The sequence below is a fragment of the Eurypyga helias genome, unplaced genomic scaffold, assembly GCF_000690775.1.
Source record: "Eurypyga helias isolate BGI_N326 unplaced genomic scaffold, ASM69077v1 scaffold3757, whole genome shotgun sequence".
Classification (NCBI taxonomy): domain Eukaryota; kingdom Metazoa; phylum Chordata; class Aves; order Eurypygiformes; family Eurypygidae; genus Eurypyga; species Eurypyga helias.
The window spans coordinates 52,762-75,634 of record NW_010263545.1 but is presented as its reverse complement, the minus strand read 5'-3'; the positions used below and the strand labels follow the sequence as shown (position 1 = coordinate 75,634).

At 47.8% G+C, this 22,873-nt stretch overlaps 1 protein-coding gene across 1 annotated transcript in view; it reads right to left on the bottom strand.

The window, feature by feature from the left end:
- Positions 1 to 22,873, bottom strand: part of AFF1 (AF4/FMR2 family, member 1) — a gene marked incomplete at its 5' end in the record, with an annotated part of 61,771 nt that overhangs the window by 17,796 nt on the left and 21,102 nt on the right. Inside the window, 7 exons of the mRNA XM_010156070.1 lie at positions 2,525 to 2,681; positions 4,111 to 4,148; positions 4,276 to 4,330; positions 9,230 to 9,281; positions 9,636 to 9,672; positions 10,452 to 10,538; positions 12,459 to 12,503. Of these exons, the coding sequence (XP_010154372.1) occupies positions 2,525 to 2,681; positions 4,111 to 4,148; positions 4,276 to 4,330; positions 9,230 to 9,281; positions 9,636 to 9,672; positions 10,452 to 10,538; positions 12,459 to 12,503 (471 nt within the window). The remainder of the gene's footprint in view (positions 1 to 2,524; positions 2,682 to 4,110; positions 4,149 to 4,275; positions 4,331 to 9,229; positions 9,282 to 9,635; positions 9,673 to 10,451; positions 10,539 to 12,458; positions 12,504 to 22,873) is intronic.

Below are 22,873 nucleotides of genomic sequence, written 5' to 3'. Positions count from 1 at the left end.
CACAGGAACAGGTTGCCCAGAGAAGCTGTGGATGCCCCATCCCTGGAAGTGTTCAAGGCCAGGCTGGACGAGGCTTTGAGCAGCCTGGTCTAGTGGAGGGTGTCCCTGCCCATGGCAGGGGGGTTGGAACTGGATGATCTTTAAGGTCCCTTCCAACCCAAACCATTCTATGGTTCTGTGATCTTGGCTTGCTACTAACCGATGTGCAAAAAAAAATCAGCAACCGTAAAAAACGATGAGGTGTTGCCCTAGCAATGCTTTCGGAAAGGTACGTGTACACAGTGCTGCCTGTAAAACAGACAAGGAACTGTGACAGCTATCACATGTCATGGAAGTCAGACTGGTAGGCTCGCAGGCTCCTGTGGTTTAACCAAAAGAAAACCATTTACCAAAAGAAAGCACATCAAGTTCTGCCTCTTCGAGTCACAACTCAACACTTGCTTCCCTGTAGGTCAAGACGTAAGCAACGACTGATGTCTGAAGGCCTCTGGAGTCACGGTCAGATAACAATGTGGTTGCTACATGCCTTACCTAATCTAACAGTAGTCTGAAATTACGAGAAAAGCAAACCCAACTAACCCTAAAACAGATAACAGAAGCTGCAAATCAGGGGCATGGTTCTCTGGGGCCCATTCTGAAAATACCACGTATGTGTCAGCATCATTCAATGTGTAGCTCATCACCTGGGCACCATCAGAGCACAGCCACACTCCCGCCCTCACCAGTTCTCCCCAGTCACAACTCTGAGAAGGGCCACAACTCTTCCCCAAAAAGAGAAAGCCTAGTAGGTGAAAGGTTTCCCAAGACTAATGAATGCTTTCTGCTATGATTTTCTCCTCTATGCAGAGTCAGCTCACCGTAGAACACATGGCTAAACAAGACATGCCTTAACTGTGCTAGAGTGAGGTAATCTAGAAACCTGGTTTAAAGAGAGTTTGGTTTTACCATGGATTTCTAAGTAAAATTAAACCACAAATTCCAATATACTTTTCAGATAACACAAATCTGCTTTGTTTTCATTCGAGTTTTAACTCATTAGGCACTAAAAAGCTGCTTTTTTAAAGTCAAATACTGTAAAACCATGGCCAAAAGATTAAATACATTTGGGTTTATAATGTAGGTAGCTCTCAGACAGCAGCATTCTCAGGTCGCTTCTACCATCCATTATCTTGTTTGTGTTCTACACCACCATACAGATTTACACTGGCTTTTCCAAATACAAAGGATTGTAAGAGACTTTAAACCAAAAAGGAGTTATTGCCTATAGGTCTTACAGTCTGTGCTTTTGCATGTGAAGAACCAACTATAAACACACGGGCCATGTGCACTAACTTGCTTCTTTAGCAACATGGATGAAGAGTTCCCTGAATAGAAAAAGGATAAAATGGTCAGTGGCAAATAGCTAGGACTTTACTGGAGTGAGAAGGATCTTACAATCTGGTACTTTCAGGACAAACAAGGCAGGATTTGGTAAAGTAGTATAACATCTGTTTCCTTCCAAAGACACCCACATTGCAGAGGGCAAAGCCTGTAACTGAACTCCTGGAGTTCAGGAGGGTGAAGTGTACTTAGATGTGAGATGAAAACATATGCCTTCTCAAAGCTTGTTTTATGCACATAAAATCACATGAACAGGGAGAATTTTAAGGTAAAAGCAGGGAAATCTAGGGCTGGGGCGAGGAGGGAGAAATAAATTGCAAGGTTTCTGGGCCTTGTGAGAGAACCTCAGAATGGACAGCGCGTCGGTTTACATCAGCTGTGGTCTGTAGGATATAATCACGCACTTCCCACTGGCCCGAGAATGTTTTGCAAGCTGGAGGAGCTGTTTGAAACCATGAGCAATCCTGCAGCAAATTTTTTTTTCAAAAACGCAGGGTCTCAATTATGAAACTTTAAGGCACCAAGTTCTCTTTGTCTGCTTTTCCCAAGAAAGGCCTCAGAAATGCCACTGCAGCACTATCTGAGCCAAGTTCAACAGAAGCAAGTCTAAGCACATTCCAGCCCTTCCTGCAGGCCTGATCCCTTCAGCTGTGATCTGGGAGAAGCCAAATCCATCACTCACGCACAGGAGCTGCAGGGAGGCAGCGGCTCCTCTTAATCTATCAGGAAACTGGCCTCACCCTGAAGCAGCCCCATAGCCTGGGCACCCAGGAAAGCTGCATGGGCAGAGGTGGGCCCCAAACACCCCAGGCAAGCTGTGCTTCTCATCTGCACCGTGCTCGTGTCTCACCAGCCAAAGCACTAGTCCCTCCAGCAGTGCTAGACAACGGTGCCAAAGGCGAACAGGGAACACCCCAAGGTTAGGGCACGTAAAAGTCTAATTATGCTGTTACTAATGGGTATTTAATTGACAAACTTTAGAAGGAAAGCAGAGGGCAAGAAAAGTCTGATGATGCAGCAAAGATGTCAAGGGGACACCTGAATGATGACGGCAGTTCAGGTCTCCTGTCCAGCCTGCCTTCAGACCGCAGAGTCCGAGGCAAGAGGCTGTATTAAGCAGCCACTACACGTTATTTGCATTCACCTCAGGCACTGGCGCTCTCGGAGGGTTGCTTGCTTCACTGTCACTTGAGCTGCTCTCTGTCTCCGAGTCTGAAGAGCTGTCTGAGTCACTGGTGCTCCCTGACTCCGAGCTGCTGGAATGTGCTGATGCCACACTCTTGGGCTGGGACTGTAGGGCACTGCAAGGCCACCAGGAGATAAAATTAGAAAGCAGCATGGGTGAAGGTTACTTATTATATTGACATGGCAGGATTCAAAAATAAAACTGAAACCCCATGTTTTGGCACTGAGAGGAGAGGGGAGAAAGCCAAAGGAATACATTGGCATACTCAATAGATAAAGAAAGCACTGGAATAAAAAAACCTCTGGAAATAATAAAACCTTCACCTCCAACCCAGTCAGACAGATGCATAAGCAGGATGTCACTGTTACAATATGAAGCTGCATTTAGCCAACCAAAGCTTAAAAAGCAACCTAAGCTGACAAGTGCTCTTCTGAAAGCCCCAACCCTCAAAAGAAAAATTGCCAATAAAGGCTAGCAAGACAGAAACACATGTTCCAGGATGGTGTCTCTTTTTTGTGTTCTCCCCATTAAGTTTTCACTTATTCATCTGTGTTACTTGCTCAAGGTGCTGTAGCCATTTCATTCACAGTCACGTCAAGCAGCAGCACATTTGACAACATTCCCCGCACCTTCCCTGCTCAAAACTGTCTTCTCCTCCAACACTGACAATGGGGGTGGATGGAACTGACTTTTATGTGCAGCTTCTTTTTGTTCCGAAACAGGCTTACAAATTCAAAATGTTGATTTTACTTTTTTTTGAATGTTGAAAACTGTTTCCTACATCCATATCAACATGTATTTATGATTTGGAGTCAAGCTCCTCACTGATCCCTACTGAGATCGTGAGAACAGTCTGTTTCACGGGCTTGCCGAGATGCAGATCACGCCAAGAACTGTCGTGTTCTTCTGCAGACCATTACCCCATGCTTGAAGAATACCAATAGCAAGCCAAAAATGCATGTCAGTGCTCTTCTGTAGGAAAAATTTCTGGGCTTCTCCATCCTTCTTCCTCTGATGCTGGCATGTGGCTGTTCAGTCTGCCTCAAATATTGCTTCTGATCAGCAAGACACGGCAGGACTTGCTCACAATCAGCTGCCGTATCAGGAGGAGCTGAAACCCCTTCAATGAGTCTCCCTAACCCTTCCCTGTTCTTCACCCGCTTGGCCGTTTCAGGCTTCCTTCTGAACTAAAACTGGACTGGCACCTCGCCCGTCACTACTACAACTGAAAATCCCATTAGCTCCAGCATGATCTACACACACACTGGTGGAGGGGAAGAGGAGAAAAGGAGGGAACGGTTGGGGAAACGCAGTTGTGGTTCCCAAGCGAAACCCAGCATGTCTGGATTATTCATTTCTAATTGGAGCTTTCCGTAAAACCCCACACAACTAAAGCAAATTTTTCAACAGCAGCTTCAGGCAGCTCCAAATCAAAGCCCGTATCTACAGGAGAAATTGGGACCCTTAACCCATCTACCCCATACATAAAGATTAGTCTTTTCTCCTTATTTGGTCTAGCTAGTCATTTTGGAACAAACCTGTACCTTGGAGGAGCAAGTGAAGGAGGTGGCTTTTCAACAACCTGTTTTGTTCACAAAAACAAAGAGGAGAAGGGGAGGAAAGGTTAGTTTAAGGAACTCGAACAACACAAGTCGTGATGACTTAAAGGGATGTCTGTGTGCCTAGTGTATAAAACATCTAAAACTGACTTGGTCGTCACCACTCTCTTCACTATCACTGAGCTGCAGGTCGTCCTGGAGCATTCTGAAAGACAACCAGAAGATAAATATCAGCCAAGGCAGACACATTTTCAAGCAGCAGACACTGAAAAAGACTTGGTTTGCGCTCGCCAAAACAAACAGACCTCCCACATCCTTTCTGAACATTCGGCACGCTCAACCTGCTAAACCCTGCTGTTACCTGAATGAACGACAGAACGGTAACACACAACCTAGCCCAGGCATTTTACTGCGCTTTCCAGCTGGCCTTGGGGCATTTTGCCATGGAGATCAGTATCGCTGGCTGCCATCTACAGACGACAAAGACGAATGCTCCTCAGCAAAGGTTACCTCGCACGCTAACACAGCAGGGTGGGGCAGGAGAAGTCTGATCCTTGTACAGCAGGACACGCGCGCGCTATTAGCCCGCTCCCTGAGGGACAGAGGGCATCGTCTTCACACCAGCAGCTGTGCATGTTCACGCACTCTGCTCTCAGGGGCTGCAAATATTTTCTTCTGTCACAGGGGTTCCCTTTCTGCTGCTGAAGCCTCCTCTCACACACACCTCGGTGAATGCCAAGGCCAAGCCCAGCTCCTCCTACTGCTCTACACAAGGAACGTCATGCTCCTGCACATTGCAGCGGTAACCGTAACATCAAGTTTACACGTGGGGAGGCAAGAACTCAGTTTTGCTGTTGCCGGAGTAGAGAGCAGGCTGCCTGCAAATGTTTCCAGAAACATCACCCAGTTCTCTGCCTGCAGGTGGTAACTACCACGTGCAATTTGAGTGCATCACTGAGCTCCCCAAAAAGCTGGAAGGGATCTGTGGGGACGGATCACAGATTGTTACCCCCCCTTCTCTGGCGATCACGCGGGCATGCCAAAAGGAGTTGGAAAACAAGCAAAACTCTTGCTATTCGAAAGCACAGTGATTCAGATCTTGAAACGAGCTGGAAACCGACTCCTCAACCCAGAGAATTACACAAGTGTCGTTCCAAAAACAGGACTAAAAGCTTGGGAACAGAGACAGGGATTTTAATCAATCAGTTCAAAACCCTGTTTATTTTTTAACCTCTTTTCAAACTAAGGGCTCTCTGTGAGAGATTTTTGTCATGGCCAAATAAGAAAAATAAGCCTCCCACCCCTCATGACAACACATAGCAAGAAAATGAATATGCAAGATCCCCAGTGAACCACACTACCTGGTAAAAGTGGGGAGCGAGTTAGTGTGCCTGATGCTTGCTCAGAAAACCACACAAACTTCAAACTCTTTCAAGCCTTCGTGGCAAATTATGAACAAAGCAAAAAAAGATTCACGGCTCTGTGGGCCATTTCTAACGACCCTGAGCAGTTTGCTTTTCTGGTTCTGTGACAATGGAGGAGTAAAAACCTTGAATACAAAAAGTGATTCCCTTATTTAAACACTATTCCCACTAACTAGGCCGATCATTTTACCCTCACACCAAAGCAGACGACATGCACGGAGATACTGTCATCGAAACAGGAGGATGTTCACTGCCGAAGCTGGCCACGGTCTCACGACCAACAACAGTTCCACAAGCCAGAAGTGACGCATCTGCTCTTGGCCACAGAGCAAGGCAGCGTGAAGAAACCCCAAAAGTCTCCTGTGCCTCCCAGTACAGAGCCAACCCCTCCGGCACAGGTGATCCCTCCTGCAAAGGTTCTGACTCCGCAGCCCCCGAGCGCCTCGCACTGGTGCAAAAGAGGCTCTGTCTCAGCAGACTGGAAGAGCTACGTGCTTGCTTTGTCCAGGCATTTCCACCTTGCCAGTCCCCTGTGACTATCCTCCTCCATCTCCCAGCCTCCAGTGCCTCGTTTCCTCACACCCCACCTTGGTGGAAAATCATCTCTTGCCTCTTCTTTTACAGTAAACACTGAAGGGAAGCACTATGAGACACCACCTTGGAAAACGAGGCTCCTGAATTTCCTATAGAAGGCAAAGGGCACGCAGTCTGCAGCAATCCTGCACGTGGGCTAGAGCCAAAGCTCGCTGCCAGTCCACCGAGATGCAGAAAAATACGAATAGCAACAATACAGCCACTCTGCACGCTTCTGGGCAGTTTGGCCAGATGTCTGCTGGCATCTCAGTGCATTCCTTCTGTCTTTTTTCCAAGCCACCAGAGGAAGAAGGCCTTCAAAGGTGACAGTGAGCACACTTCCAGGATGCTAAGTAGTTCTCCAAGTGTTTTCGTTTCCATGGTTTGTTTTGGTTTGCTTTAAGAATTGCGGGCTACAGATGCATTTCCTTCAGAGCTAAGAGGATAATGCAAGTGACCGCTCCCTAGATTGTTTTACTGCAAACAGGTAAATCTGATTTTAAAACCTGCCTTTCTCACCCGAGCTGCTGGCAAGTAACACACATCGGCATAAAAGAGCGTGGCAACTACCTAAGTTCAGTTTAGGACCAGGGAAGAACGCTAAAGCTTTAAAGGAGTCATGCTTCTGCAAGGATAGACAAAGCCACTTTCCCCAAAACAAGGTTTCAACAAGTTGTCAAACAGCCTAGTTAAAGAAAATAAATCTGCTTTAATCATTTTCATGCTGCAATTAGCTGGGGAGTTAATAGATGCCAGGTTTTCATTTGCAGGACCCGTTCATTCGCAGCTTATATACACGCCACGAGTCTCCCTGTAAAGCTATTTAAAAAGACCTCTTTTAGTGAGAGAAGCAGCACAAAAATCAACACTGCTTGCCTAACAACCCCACTGAAAGCACAGGCTGGTCCCTCTCTGCCAGCCGGGTTAAAGATGCTTCACCAAGAATGAGCTTGGCATGCCCCTTTTAAAAGAAGGGCTACTCCCATTCCAGTGCAGCCAGGTGCTAACTCCGAGGCTGCATTCAAGAATGAAAGCCATCTGGGAAACCCTTGCATGCTCCGTAAAGCTGAATGCTTAATTTGGGCACACAGACGCACTGGGATTTCAACTTCTAATTAAGCAGCACAAACACTGTTTGTTTTCCGCCAGCTACACTTTGTAACACAACCTACTCTCGCCAGCTGAGTTTTCAGACAGTCACGTGCGCTTTGAACGGCAAAGAAAGCAAGCCCTGTTGTGCCAGTGAAAACGAAGGGATGCATCGGCTCAAGGGAAAGATGTGGAAGAAGTCCTTGCGCCAATCTTGCTTGACTCCGCTTTGGGCGTAAACCTAAACCACCCTGTTCCTCCGGCTTCAAGGGCGTGTACGCCTGTCCCTGGTAGAGGAGCGCTGGCTCTGAAGTGCCCACAAGGACGCTGAGCGGAAAGGGGATGCTGGCTCAGGACGGAGCTCATACCATGCCAAATGGACAATTCTGGGCCTTTGGGCTAAGAAAGGAGAACTTTCGGATTCTTGTCTATGGCAAAAGCCTCTTCTCTCTCTGCCTCCTGGAAAACGGACTGAAGTGCCAGAGGGATTTTTACAAGCAGCTGAGAAGAGCTGGAATAAGAAGACGGCAGTTCTGGGGTAGCTGAGGAAGAAAGGCAGGGCCTGGAGTATTTTTAATAGTGCAATGAATATTTCCAGGAATCGTTCGGGAGGAGCAAGCTGGGGTGGAAGAAGGAGAAGCAAAACAAAGAATGGATTAAGGGAGTAGCTGACTGCTCAGCAAGACACTATCCCACACTCCCAGCCAGCGAGGGCTCCTCTGCATGACGCCGGAACAGAACGAGCAAGGTCGTTTCACAGATCTCACAGAGCTTGAGTGCAAAATCCTGCAATCTCAACCAAGAAGGAGACATGCTCTTCCTCTCACTTGTGACAAGCCCAGCTGGTTTTATTTTTTAAATTTAATTGTTCATGCTAAGGAAAACAAGTGGAGTAACTTTGTAGTCTGTAGTTTGCAGCCTTCCATGGAACACCACGTCATGCGGTAACACAAGGTCTTCATGTATCACACAAACTGACAGGCACTTCATGGCTTGGCACATGCCTTGCACACGGACCCCTTCGCCTTCCAGCCACGGAAAGGTTTTGGTCCGTTACCTGGGGCTCACAACCTGTCATGCTGCCACCTGGCCAGGTTAATCCCGAAAGACTAACGACAGCCCTCAAAAACTATTTTCAAGCGATTTCTGTAATTAACCTAATTAATAGGTAAGCACTTTCACTGACAAGGACAGTACCAAGTTTCATTTATCCACCAACTTAAGATCTTCTGTTGGAGCAATTCATTTATTAGCTGGCACTTCTCCCTAGCCCTGTGAAACTCCTCTAGTGGAAACATCTTCACACTGAGACTCACATTCTAAGAAACTTTCTTCTGAGAGAAAACATAGCACAATACGGAAAAGAAGAGATATATGGAGTAGAATTATATAAATACTATTTTTAAAAGCTGTAGAAATTTCATCTTCACCCCACTTTGTAAAAAAACTCAATTTGTGTTCTAGTAACATTAGTCAATTGCAAAGTCCCCATGAAAGTCTGGCTTGTTTTAAATTGAAAATAAAATTAAGATAGCACTTTTTGGAAAACTTTTCCTTAGGCAATTGCAGGAAGTTATACCAGGTGACTGCTTTAGAATCTCACCCCTAGTTATCACGGTTTTCATAGCTCTAGCTTTACCAGCCCTCCCAGGCTTCAAACAGATAGGCAAAATGGATCAGGTTCAGTTTGTATCCCCAGCGGTTTTTGTCCACTGAAGGCATTACTCGTAGTTCGAGTAGCACTAAGTGTGACAAGACGTTAAGCAGCCAGAGATTAAAAGAGAAAAAAACCCTTCAATCTTGTATATTAATAGTTGAGGGTTTTTTTCAGCTTTGTTTTGTTTTTAACACAGTCATTACAGTCATGTAACTGTAATGTTTCTGTTGGTGAAAACTCCCTGCATTGACATTTTCTGAAAAAAAATCGGACTGATAAAACCTTAACCTTCATCAAGTACACAAAATTTTAATTCACTCCAACTGCACAGTAGAGATGGGAACTGAGTCTGGTTACTTACGATGTTCTTGGCTGAGAACTAGGCAACGTTTCTGAAGGTGCATCATACTGTTCTGTAAATCGAAAATGAATCAGTTAGTTTTATTTGCCTCACTCGTAGCACATTTTACTCTCTGGTCTCTGAGCATCGGGTTAGAAAGTCACTTTCTTCCAGGACCTAATTGTTTTGCCAGTGAGATTATCCATCACTCCAGATGGGGTTTCCTAACACAATACTGTTTGTTCTCTGCTGAACTGCTGCCTTCCTTTCTAGGCAATGAATGTATACAGTCTCTGAAGGATTTTCTACACAACACACGGGCAGTCACACTCCTTAATCAACGTCAGTATTTGATGCGCTCTTCAACCCACAACACACAACCGTCGATACAGACGTAACAGCTTGCTTGCCTTGGATTTTTACTTACTCTGATTCTGTGCTACAGATCCAACATGCTGCGATTCCTAGAAAGAAAGGACAAAGCGTGAATCGAGAAGACAGTAAACCAGCCCTCTCCCAAGAGCCACCTTCATGACTTGTTTTCCATTCCTGACTGTAACAAATACCTTAACTAACTTGTCAAAGTTTGGCTTTGAAGTCTCCAACAGTCTAAGCTGGCCTGACACGGGTTAGCAGGGACAAAGCGATACGTGCTGCTGCCACCAGAAATAGGCTGCGAGCACACGAGCAGCGCGTGTGTTTTTGAAGAAACGTTACAGAAAATTTTATCGGAGCTGCCAAACACTTCTGTTTAACACAGTCAGCAAATACTGTGGTTGACAATCAAGATAAAACGGTTTTTGTGCTGCAGTGGAGATGAGATGCTTAAAGTATTTCTGAAAAGCAATCACATTCGAAGCTCACGATTGTAACAAACGTGTAAGTCACTGAAACATCATTCATGCACCCCCGCCTGGCTCCAACATCTTACAACTCCAAAAACACAAAGCTTGCTTGGAAAAATCAAAAAGAGGAAAGGTGATTATGCTACCACATAGCCCACTCAAAACCAACTACTCAGAAGCACAATATGATCTGATTCTCAGTAAAACGATGCACTGCAAGCAGCTGTTACACAACTCGAGATCCACTGTACTGTAATTTATCTGATTTCTTCTAAAGATAATCTCTCCTAACAGCCTTTATCTGTGAAAGGGGGCCAAAATCAGATGAAAACACATGGAAGAGCTAAGAAGCTCTCTTCTAATTTATCACCAGCCCTGGCATAAAGAGGATGTTTTACCTTTGTTGGGAACGGAAATTTGAAAGGCTCTGCTGTACTAGGGGTGTGAATAGCTGTCAGGGGAGGTGGCCATGAGTGGGTCATTTCCTGGAAAGAGATGGAGAGAAACAGCTCACAGTATTTTTGCTGGTACACACAGGTGAGACTTAACAGACTGATATGGATCTCCCAAAAAAGTCCTTGCTGACCCGACTGTAAACCCGAGAGGCCGCAGTGAGGAGCCCTCCTGTGAGTGCAGCAGCCAGACCACGGTGAGGACTTGCTCCTTTCCCACAAGCCTACTTGTCGCCCAAGTAACAGCAACCTTGGTGAAGCTGGTAGAGACTCAAGTACTTACTGTGTTTGGAGGATTAGGCCTCAGCCTTACAGCTACCACAGTTAATAAAGGGAAAAGCAAATAAAACCCATGTATGAGTAGTTCTGGGGTTTTTCAAAGTGCAGGACTTTCCTATTACGGAAGTGCTTATATCCCCTTACAGCAACAACACTCTGAAAGGCTTTTCATAGCTCGAGGAGGTCAGCCAGGGAGCTATGACTGCCAGCTGCTCCCCATGCTGTTCTGGCCTGAAACACTGGCATTTGCTCTGACCGACCAAGACGTCGCTGATGCAGAGCTCCGGGACGCAGTTTCAGACCAAAGAGACTGCCCAGTGTGCTATGCCTTTAGGAATCCTTCTGCCCTCTTCCCCTGCCTTACTGTCACCCACCATCACTACCAGGTACCAGCTTCTTGGGCTCAGCCAAGGGCCAGGTGAAAGGAGGTGAATCTAGACGAGGCCTCTGGGGAAGCTGGGGCTCAGAAATCCACAACTGCTTTTGCTCAACACACACAGGACAGACTTTTCCTGGCTCCTGATCTTCAAGTTTTTAAACCTGAAGAGCATAACAATCGCTCCAAGAAGTAAATGAATTCACATGGCCTGCCACCCTCTCTGCCTTTCCAGGAATACTTATGTCAGGATCTCCCCCCTCAAGCCCCAGATTACCTCTGCACTCAAGGTGTGCCCCCCCATCCCCATGCAGAGTGGCTGTCATCAGGTGAGGTGCACAGGGAACACAACCACATTGCTACCTTTGGCTCTGTCAGCAGGGATCAGAGCAACCTACAGAGGGTTCTGTGCAAGAACTAGAACCAGCTCTGACTAACCTGGGCAACTGTTTGATCCCACCGTTGCCATCTCTGCTTTCTCCTTTCTCCCCTCCCACCTTTCAGTTCACTGCTCACTTCACTCACTACCTGTGCCATCTTTCAACAGAGCACAGACTCCCCGGTACACTGCACTACACCTCTTCGTGTATTTGCACAAGCTTCCCTGTGGTTGCTGCAAAAATAGCGTTACACGTTACCCACAGACTTTTCTGTCTCAGAATAGTACTTGACCTCAGGGAACTGCCCTCTCAGTATCAGCACGACTGGCCTGCAAATCACAGTGCACTTTCACACCGTGCACAGCAAACGGGTGACGCGTACTCGGACTCTGCTACTGGGAGCCTGGGCCCTGCTCACAGAGCCAGCGCTGACACAAGGTTAGAGCCCGTTTTACACCCGAGCTGCCTTAGCTTTGCACAAATGGATTAGAATTACAGCGGAGGAGCAGCAGCCCGGCAGCAGGCAGGAGGGAAGGACACAGATGCCAGCTCCCGTTCGGGGGCACGCCGCTAGGGCTGGCAGCACGGACAGGGCCTTTGGAGGAACTGCGCTCGGTCATGGCAACCCCCCACCTTGACGAGGAGCAGCTCTGGCTGGTTTGGATGACTTGCCAGCCTCGCTCTTGGACTGCGCCAGACAGCGTTACACTTACATACTGATAGAAAGCCTCCTCTTACAATTCCAGCTGTATCAGAGGCTAACTTGTATCTACTTCTCCCACAGCGTACCCCAAAACACACTTTGCGACTGCAACATCCGCTGGCAGAACTCCAGAGCAGTATTTTTCCCGCACACACTATCCTTTCCAGAGTGTAAACATAAGCACGCACAGAGATCTACGATTTAAGAGCACCTACCTTCAAAATGTCTTCAATGGAGTGGACATCACTGGGGAAGGTTTGCTACAGCAAAAAAAAAGAAAGAAGCAGCATGAGTTTGTTGTTTTTACCAACTGACAAGGAGATGCACTCATTAAACATTTGCTTACCAACAGTTCTGTAAATTCCACGGAAGTCCATTAAAAATAAAACACCAGTAAGAATCCAAAGCCCGATCAGAAGGGCAGCTAATAACGCACTCCTACAAAGCCTGTTGTTGTCCTCTCTAGTTCAAGTTATATTGTAAGAAAGGTAGGAAAGGCATCAAGTGCAACAGAGCTCATTAACCAGTGGTGCTTGCTCAGCTGACAGGATTCCCCTCGTTTCACGACTTGCCACCCTCCTCTGTGCCCCTGTGCACACTCAGCAGAAAAAGAAGCTGGTACAAAGCCCTAAGCTTCGGGAAGGCAAAGTACAGGTGGTTTTAAGTGGAGGAATCGTGCCCCAGCCCCTGGAATGCCAGCTCTTGGACTCACAGAACACCAACTTCCATTAAAAAACAGAAAAGCAAGGCAACTGCAACTTGTGCAGTTCCAAATGAAACTCGGAGCATACCACCAGGTAGGAGCAACACGGCGATTTCTGGAAAAGCCAGCAGATGACCTGCACCGAGGGACTGCCCCTGTACCTCCCCACCCGTTTCGCCGGAGCCCAGGGACCACGCATGCCCGCCTGGCAGGGGCCGCGGCTCCCAACACAAGCCTGGGGAGAGCCTCCGAAGGGAGGCCAGCCCCGTGGTGCTGCCCTGACACTCCACCAGTGCCACCCAAAGGCAACATGGGAAGAGCCACGGCAGTGCCTGCGGCTGCCGTCATCCAGGCTCCTGAGCCCAGGCTCACGAGCAAGCTCTGGGCAGGAGTACTAAGCAAAAGCAAAGCTGGGATTTGCCAGTCACATAACAAACAGCAGACACTGCAGCTTGTGCAAACACATCAATCTGCTTTCAGTGTATCAGCTCCCACACACTGACACGTCGCCCGGCCACGGCCACTTCATTTTGACAGACTGGCTTCTCATCTACTAGCAAGGCACCTGTTCTGAAAGTACCTGTCATTTACACACCCTTTCCTAACGGGTATCATTAAAGGGAATTGAAAAACAACCCAAGACCTGGGTAGTTACAACAGGCAAAGCGCATCCAAGACCAGCTCTTGCCTAGAAACAAGGTTCAATGGAAACATCCAGCCATCGGTGCAATTGCTGACAGGGAAAGGCCAGGAAGACATTCCTGATGTTACAGAGGAGGGCGGTGAGCTCCAGTGCCCAATCATAAGGCTCTTCCCCAGAACAAGGCAAACAGCAAAGCAAGCCAACACTTAATAAAGTGTTAATGAAGGCTTTGACTTAATCAAGTGAAAAAGCGTCGTCCTTAGCGCTCTGGCGGAAAGGTCACTCATCTGCTTCCCAGGTGCTGCACTGCTTACATTGGACGGAGGAGATGAGGAATCTCTCTTCCCTGCAACCTCATTTGTCTGTGTCTACATAAAGCTCTCACCGAGGCAGTGCTCATTTGACAGAGATTTGACTTTCCTTCAGAAAATCACGCACGGATAGCTGCTCCTGACCTTACTCACCCCGACACCCACGGAAGCCGAGGCAGGGCCAGATGAGTCACACGAATTAAAGCAAGGGGCTGGGATCTAGCAGGGCTTGCAGCCTGCGGGAGGGAGGAGGGGAGAGGGAGAGCAAACAGCAGGGAACTGCTACCACGTGGCAAGAGATCGGGATGCTTCATATTACACGATGCCAAAAAGGGATCCCTCTCATTTCCCAGCAAGCTTAACCTGGTAGCTCGTCCACCTAATTTACTTTGAATTTAGTAAGTGGCGACCAGCAGAGATGGAAACTCACATGTTGCTGTACAGAAAAGCAGCATTCAGCTAGCATACTGCTTCAGAAAGCTCCTGACATATCCCATGAAAGCACCACAGCAAAAACCCTTCCCACAAAACAGATAAGGAATCAGGATACTGCCTGGACAAAGTATTCAGAAACTCCCTCTACAACAGATGGATTGCAACAAACCAAGATCAGTTTGCTTCTCCCGTTCCAGAAACTGAATTTTTATGAGGTGATAACTGATGACAAAAGTGGAATTCAATTAACCTCAGAAACAGAGACTATCTGCACCAGCCAGTTTGGACCTCTCTTATCCTTGCCAAACAACTCACACCCCTTCCTGGAGTTCTTTCAGATAAGCCTGAAGAGGCTTAGAAATTGAGGGAGATTTACATACAGTAAGTATTTATAGTGTAATTGTCGGGAGGATTTATCATAACCCCGAAGGGCACTGCCCAGTGACTGTCTGCTCTTCTGCACAGGTCTGGTGGCTGAACAGACACCAATCTCTTCTTTGTGGCACAGAACTCAAAGGAAAGCCAACAGCACACTGCAGAAGTCTGCATCAGCAGCACAAGGACCTCCCTCGACATATATATATACATTTTTAGACACAAGGTTTAGGTACATGCCCCCAAAACATGTACAGCTCAGAAATTAAGGTTATCAGGGATGCTCAGAATTGCTGTCATCTTTGGCAAGCAGTTTTCTCCCAGAGCCACTAAGTCAGGATTTTTTTTTCCCCAGGCCCCTGCTGAACACTCTCCCTGGGCCTTCAACCTCCATTCTACTATCCTGCTGCACCCTAAGACTGAAAAACTGAGCGACACTTCCACCAGCAATAAAAGGTGCAATGGGCAAACAAAACTGCTGCCCACAAATGGGCTTGCAACACCCGCATCATGGCAAAGTGTTTGCTCTAGAGATTAAAATCACAGACTGTTTGGGACCTGCACAGAAAATTTGGTTGTGGTGCCAGAGCCATCTGACTGCACCAGGAACCCTCCTGTCTCAGGTAGGGTTGCAGCCGTCATTTCAACCACAGCCCAGCGCCCCAAACCCGCTGACCCTGCAGCGTCCCGAGGACTCCTCATCTTCCCAAAGCTATGCATCCGGTGCCTAGAAGAGCTGGGCTTTGCATGCCGAGTAATTCCCTCGCCTTGCTTTTTTTTTCCCCCTTCAGGTCACATCTCGGCTGTGTTTCAGCCTGTAAACTACCGTTAAGCCACAACTGCCACCCAGCAGCAAGGGCTGTCCTTGCCAGTTTTAGAAGAGTTTAGGGAAAAGGAGAAATACAGCATTGCTCAAAGAAGAATTAAAAAGCCTTAAAGCCAAAGAAATCACTGAAGCGAGCTCAGCTCCACTGAGGACTGTGGGTGTAGAAGATCAACTATTACGTGTTGCTGTCTACTGTCCCCATAGCAGTTCCACAGCCCTTAGAGGGAACACTGTAACTACTCCCTGCAGGCAACTCGATTTAAGGCCCACACATACTTGCTGGATGACACCCACCTCTGCACAATCTCCAGTTGGGAATTCCTCATGCCACATTCACTGTCAATTTGGGAATGACACAGACGCATCCGGAGTGATGACAGAGGTCAAACTCAATCACAGGACATCCAGAACCATTGGGTCATTAGGGTTTTGATTTGGTTTTGCTAGCGCCAACGTTCCCATCCAAACTGATAACAGCCACCTCCAGCAATAATACCAATTTATGTTCCAGAAAGTCTGGTTTTGCTCAAGTGAAGGCTCCAAAAAGGTCCACGGTGCAGCGTGCTTCTCCATTTGCCATCCCCCCCCCTCCAGAAGGCACCACCAGAGCCAGACACGCAGGTCCAGATGCAAGCGGGTACTCACATATCGAATATTTGCACCTGGAATCCTGTGTTCAGTGTGGGGCCCCTCACTGCAAGACAGACACTGAGGGGCTGGAGCGTGTCCAGAGAAGGGCAGCGGAGCTGGGGGAGGGTCTGGAGCACAAGTCCTGTGAGGAGCGGCTGAGGGAGCTGGGGGGGTTCAGCCTGGAGGAGGCTCAGGGGAGACCTTATCGCTCTCTACAGCTGCCTGAGAGGAGGGGGCAGCGAGGGGGGAGTTGGTCTCTTCTCCCAGGTGACAGGACAAGAGGAAACAGCCTCAAGTTGTGCCAGGGGAGGTTTAGATTGGGTATTAGGAGAAATCTCTTCACAGAAAGGGCTGTCAGACCCGGGAACAGGCTGCCCAGGGAGGTGGCTGAGTCACCATCCCTGGAGGGATTTAAGAGACGTGTGGATGAGGTGCTAAGGACATGGTTTAGTGGTGGTATTAGCAGTGTTAGGCTTAAAGCTCTTAAGACGATCTTAAAGGTCTTTTCCAACATAAAAGAGTCTATGATACTATGATCTGACCCAGGGCTCCAGCCCAGTTCCTCTGGTGATGCAGGCCCACAGACTCTGGAGAGGTTCAATAAATGCATGTAACTTGGAAAGAAATCTTCTTCAGAGAAACAGAAAACTACTTTAAGAGAGCAGGCAGAAGAAACTGCCACTGCTGTAATTTGCAGTGCTTATCCACAAAAATCCCATGGAACAGCTGTTACCGAAGTAGCGGAATACATCAGCTGGACAAAAACTGTGTAACATGGTTCATGGCTGTTAATGTGACCGATAATTTAAGAGACAAATTTAAAATTACACTCATATGGAAGCGCTTGATGGGAGCAGGATCTGGACTGATGAATCTCCACAGTGAGTTTTGCAAGGCAAATTTAACAGATGACTGACTTCCTTGCAAACTTAAAAAGCAAAGAGAAAGGTTTAAAAAGGTCATCAAAACAAAATCAAGTGCCTCTTTGATGAGGATTCACAGACTTAATTGGCATAACAGACATTTCACAGTGTCAAAGATAAGTTTGGTTTTCAGGTTTTTGGAACAAAATGCTGGATAAACATAAAGCCAAAGCCATTAAATAAATTCTGACTACAGAAAAAGGCAGACACTGCTGTTAATACGATGTTTAAGCCTCTCTCAGTTACTAACAGACAAGCAACACACTATTACAAAGTGAGACACTGCTACATTCTCTCTTCTTTATAATTTTCCCAATATATACATTTTTCTGATTCACCAACCTGCACAAGTGGCTGATGAAGGCCAGGTAACAGTTTGCAAAGACCTATGTCTCCAGGTTAACAAAGGTTAACAAACAGATTGCTACAAGGCACTATGCCTGGAGTACTCTTAAGTATAGCTGAAGTTGTCTGAAAAGGACTTCAACCAAACCTTCTGGTTAAACATAATCGCTCAGACCAGCACGACCTAAATCCCACATCCACTCTCTCCCCTTGGTAGTTGCATAAAATCACCCACTTCCTTTTCCTCACTAATAAAATAAAAAAAGGAGGTACTACATGTTTTCAGGGGGTGTTTGGGGGGGCTGTTCTGTTTGTGGTTCTTTTGACAAGCGCGTGTACTGCAGACAGAATGCTTTGGAAGCCTGTGATACATGCAAGTGCATTGCCCAGGTAATGAGGTGGGGGAGGACGTGCAGTTCAGAGTCACTTCAGACAGCACTGGTGTACTTTTTTCCTGCTGGGAAAATGCAGTTGAGGAAGTTACTTCAGAGAGACCCATTGATTAATTCCTACAGATTCCAGCAACTCCCTTTTTGCTCACTTACATGCACACAGCACAACATAATAATGTATCCAGAAAGTCAGTGTATGGTTGCAGAAGGCAAAAATGTATATAAATACCACCTACTTGGGTGATTTTCACGCAGTGCCTTTACCAGAGTAATAAAGACAATGCTTCCACTTTATCAGAGCATAAACAACTCAAAGGCTACAGACCTGCAGGAATTACCATCTACGGGATAACTTGGTGCAGCTGACCAGAACAAGAGTATTTTGCCTTGCTCTACAGCATCATGCTTCCCCTGAGGAAGCTAAACATTTGTCTCCTGTACCAGACTGCATTCAATCACACGGAAAGGAGCTTTCCTTATGCTGAAGGAGATGAAAAGAAGTGGAATAAAGCACCTAGTAAAAATTTGGCAGTGAAAGATTTTGTGTGATCTCCTCCCCATAGGTACCAGGGTACCACGCGATGCCGATTTGACTGTGATGGGATTTACCCTTGCCCATTAGAAGTCAAAACAAAGCCACTGACGGATTCACTACTACTTCGATCCCGAGCTGAAAAGGACTTCAGGATCAGGGCAAATATAATTTCAAGCATCTAGGCAAACATAAGAAGCCCTAGAAGTTAGGTGAGGAACTAGTCTGCCTTCATTACAACAGCCTTGCAAAAACACACAGGTGCACATACCTGCAAAAGAAGAGAGGGAGCTCTTAACTTAGATAACAATTTAAAATCTGCACAGGCACTCAATTCAAGCCACATAGCAACTGTGCAACAGAACCCTCAGAAATACCCCCAAGTCCTCTCTTCGGGAGCAGTTCCAAAAACCACGTGCTTGCACGAGCACAAACCTCTTGCTCACGCCCCAAGCCTTGCACAGCTGTCAGACACACTAGAGAGGTGAACGAGGAAATGGGGATCAGAAGAAAGCCAGACTAAACTGCTTGAGGAACGACCTGGTACACAAATGAGATGCCCCACTGACCGGGGCAGTATGTGGGGCCAGACACCCAACCGTCAACCAGAAGTGGTGCAGTGCCCTGGCCAGGGCGTAACACAAGAAAGGGACAACACAAACCCTACCTCCCGGAAGGAGCAGGGAAGAGCCCAGCTTTCTCCTCTCTGGAAGAACGCAGTCAACACTGGCCCAAGCTGGGAAACTAAAAAGCATGGCATCTTTCTAAAACTAGGATTTTGCCATTTTGACACTACAAGGAATAAGCAGCAGGGTGTTTTTTTGTAAGGTTGAAGAACTTATACGGTTGCTTCTTTTTTTAAAACATAATCCATTAAAAATTACAGCACATATTTTATCCCGCTCTGACACACGTGCCAAATAGAGCTGTAGGACTGTACAGCTTTCATGTGTGGAACTGGGGGCTGAAGCCTTCTCCCTGGTTTTTCAATAGCTTGCCCTGTCAGGAGCCTGTGGCAGAATAGTTTCAAGCAGACTGTCAAAAAAATTGTCTCGGAAGAGAGCTGGCCGTGCATTATTTCAGAAGTCACCGCGCGGCACCGCCGAGATATGCGGGCTCAAACAAGGCCAGCGGCTGTGACAACGTGCAGATTGCGCAGCAGCGAGGACGGGAGGTCTGGACGCGGATATTAAGCGGAACGGATACGAGCTGCCTTTCAGGCAAGCATTAAGGTGTTGCAGACCTTTCTGTTCCTTCTCATCTCAGTAATTTCCACCCGACTGCTTATTTCTGCCTATTTGCATGCCTCTACTGTCACAGCCCATTTAAAGCTGCCCCTCTGATGCCCTGCACATAGACACACACCGTGCTTCTCCATCTCCTCCCTCTCAGGTGAAACTGCTGCCCGTGGATAGCCGGGCAAGGTGAAAACCAGCCACAGCATGCGTGGCCTTTCACGTGCTGCCTGGTATCTCCTCCTAATCAAAATGGACCTGCAGCGTGCACCTGTAGCCCAACTACGCCAGCTACTGCTCTTTGCCCGGTTTCAGACTAAACCAGCAGGGCTGAGAAAACCCAAGCAAGCAGGGCAGCAAGGATGAGCAAAGCCAATTACAAGCTCCATGCCCTTCACCATGTTGCCAAGTTTGTTTCCTCACGAGAGCTTTGCCACTGCCACCCCATCAGCAGAGGGCACCTGCTCAGGCTAAAAGACAGCTCCCATTTACAGCTGCTTCCCGCTCAATACTGTATTTTAATATAAATATGTAGTTTGAAATTTATGTTTTCATGTCAGCTACATAGGCTTTTGCCACTTGAGTGCAACAATGATCACAAAACCACGTATGTGTGAAGGGTTAGTCTGAAAACAACAGGCAGGACAGAATCAGACCAAAACCTACCTTCCTGTCCTCACTTCACCCTTACGTGCTCAACCAGCTCCGAGCAGAAAAGCTTGCATATTAGATGGGCTCTCCTGCTCGCACACAAGTCACGCCAGGGATGGCACGCCAGCGTACTCTTTGAAGCAGCTTCCCACCTGCATTTCTGCGTCATTAAAAATCCACCCTCTCTGAACTACAGACGGATGCGAGATGTGCACACACAGAGCACGTTTCCAAGATGACCCAGGCAACAAGAGACAATCCATATTTTAACCAAGCCTCTACCAATCTTGCTCATGGATGCAGTAACATTCTGCTCTGTACTGAAAAAGGCTGCTAGAGTTTGAAGCTTGGATGACCTTGTTGATCAAAACACACAGACACAAATTCGGAAAGGTTTTCACAGGCTCTCTTGAGGAACGCCAGACACCCAGCAGATTCGCTGCCAAGGATGTTTAAGTGTTCCGTATCACAACACAGATTAAAATACATCTGTGATACAGACAAGGCCAATGATCTGAAACCGGGCTTATTCCATCTGCTGCCTTTTTTTTTTTTTTTTAAGGACGTGGTGACAAAGCTGCTTTCAGGGAAAGCTGAAGCTACAATCCCTAGTTATCTACTCAGGGGAGCGTTTAATTCCTCGTTCTCTATTCAAGAGAGCATTTATGAGAACAAATATGAAGACTGTGTGAACACATTTGTGATTGAAATAATTTGTGGAGAGGCAGGCACCATCCTGCGGGCAGACTGTCAGCAGGGGTGCTCATTAAGCACGCTTTCACAGCGCGCTCCCGTTTTCTGGTTTTCTGCAGGCACGGTGCGCTTGCCCAACAGGTCTCTCTTTCACGCACAGACTGATGCCCAAAAGTGCCTGATGCACGGGGAACCCTTTTTCTTACGGGGGCAAACAAACAGTTTTTCCAACTCGACCAGCTAAAATTGGGTTTATAGTCAGACAGGTTCCCTGACAATCCTTCAAACGGTCTCCATCCAACAACATTTTCTTGCCGTCACTAACCATTTTTAAGATATGCTAAAAAACGCCCAAAAGGCAGGGGAGGTGAGGGACAGGAACGCAAACCAAGACGAATCGGATGGCGATGCTACCCACATTATCATGCCTGCGAACTTCACATTTCGAAGTGTCTCGTCTGGTCTCGGCCAGCATTAAGCAGGGACCCTACGGGAACAGTGTTTGGTTTCGCAGCAACGAATCTCCGATAGAAGGCACAAAAGGAGTGCTGTAAAGTAATACCTCCTAAAACAGTAGCCTTGGGGCAAAACATAAGCCCCCACAAGTCTTTTGGGCAGGCGAGCGAGTCAGCAGCCACCGACAGCAGGACTCTGCTGCTGAGCTTTTTGCATGGAGTGGGAGCTGGGGAGGAGAAGGGAACACAAAGCACAAATAACTTTGAAGCAGATAGAGATCGGAGGCTCAGGAGTGAGGTTTGACGGCACAGGGAAGGCAACAGAGCCCTTGGTGCCAACAGAAGTGATGGCACGGTCCCTGGCCACCCCGCTGCTGCCCTTCCCTTCCCCTGGCACTGCTGAGCCTGCCCTGAGCCAGGCCTTGCCTGGCAGCCAACCGACCAGCCCCTCTGCCCACAGCAGCAGGGGAGTGCCAACAGCGGCGCAGCTGGGGGGCGGGGGGGGCATTCCCACAAATGCTCAGCGCACCTGGGGGGAGCAAAGGTCTTCATTTTACACTGCTTCCCACATTCGGTAAGCCCCTTGGATCCAGAGCCAACCACCTATGGGCGAAACTCCCTCTGGGAGCAGACGTTCACAGCTTAAAGCTGGTCCTGCAGTGAACTGCAGTGGGAAGACAGATGGAAGTGCCCATTATGTCACACCTGGCACTTGCATAACTTGAAAATAGTAATGTGCGGTTTTTTAAAGCTTTACGAACTGGGTATTTTACATTTTCAGGAAGACACAAAGACCACCTCCCACTTAAATAGGTAAAATTGTGTCACGATGCTCCATTTTCTGGCACGTACTAGGCTTGTCCAAGGGGCACTGTTTTCACCTCAGTACTCTGAACTACGGGTCAGGGGTTTTTAAGCTGCTTGTAGCTAAACAAACTGGAAACAAAAGCAAGTGATTACTTGGTTTTGAAGTGCAGGACGCACTGGTGTAACTTCCCTAACCTCAACAGCTCCCCAGGGCATAAAACCACATTTTCATTTCCAGCCCACAGGCTTTATCAGCATCCACCCCTGCTGATGTGAGGCAGCTTGTTCAGACCCAGCACCACTGACCGCTTAGGTGAACCCCACTTGGGCTTCTCCCTCGGAAGGCCCAGAGCTGCCCTCTGCTACCACGCCAACCTTCCCTGCCCGCAGGCGGGCTCCTCGGCTCGCAAGAGCAACCCCACAGCAAAAGCAAACCTTGCCCCAGCGTCACCCACGGAGGATCAAGATCACCGAAGAGCCCACACGCAGGGAGCAGAGAGTTCTTTTTAAGCCAGCTGGCTCCTCTTCATAGCGCCGCGGAGCAGGGCAGAACGAGTTGGGAACAGCACGGAACAAGCCCCGGGCACTCAGCAGGGCTCCGCCGACCGCAGCTCGGCGTGGCAGCATCCCAGCTGCACGGCCTGGTCCGCAGGGAGGGCCCAGCCAGCCCTCGG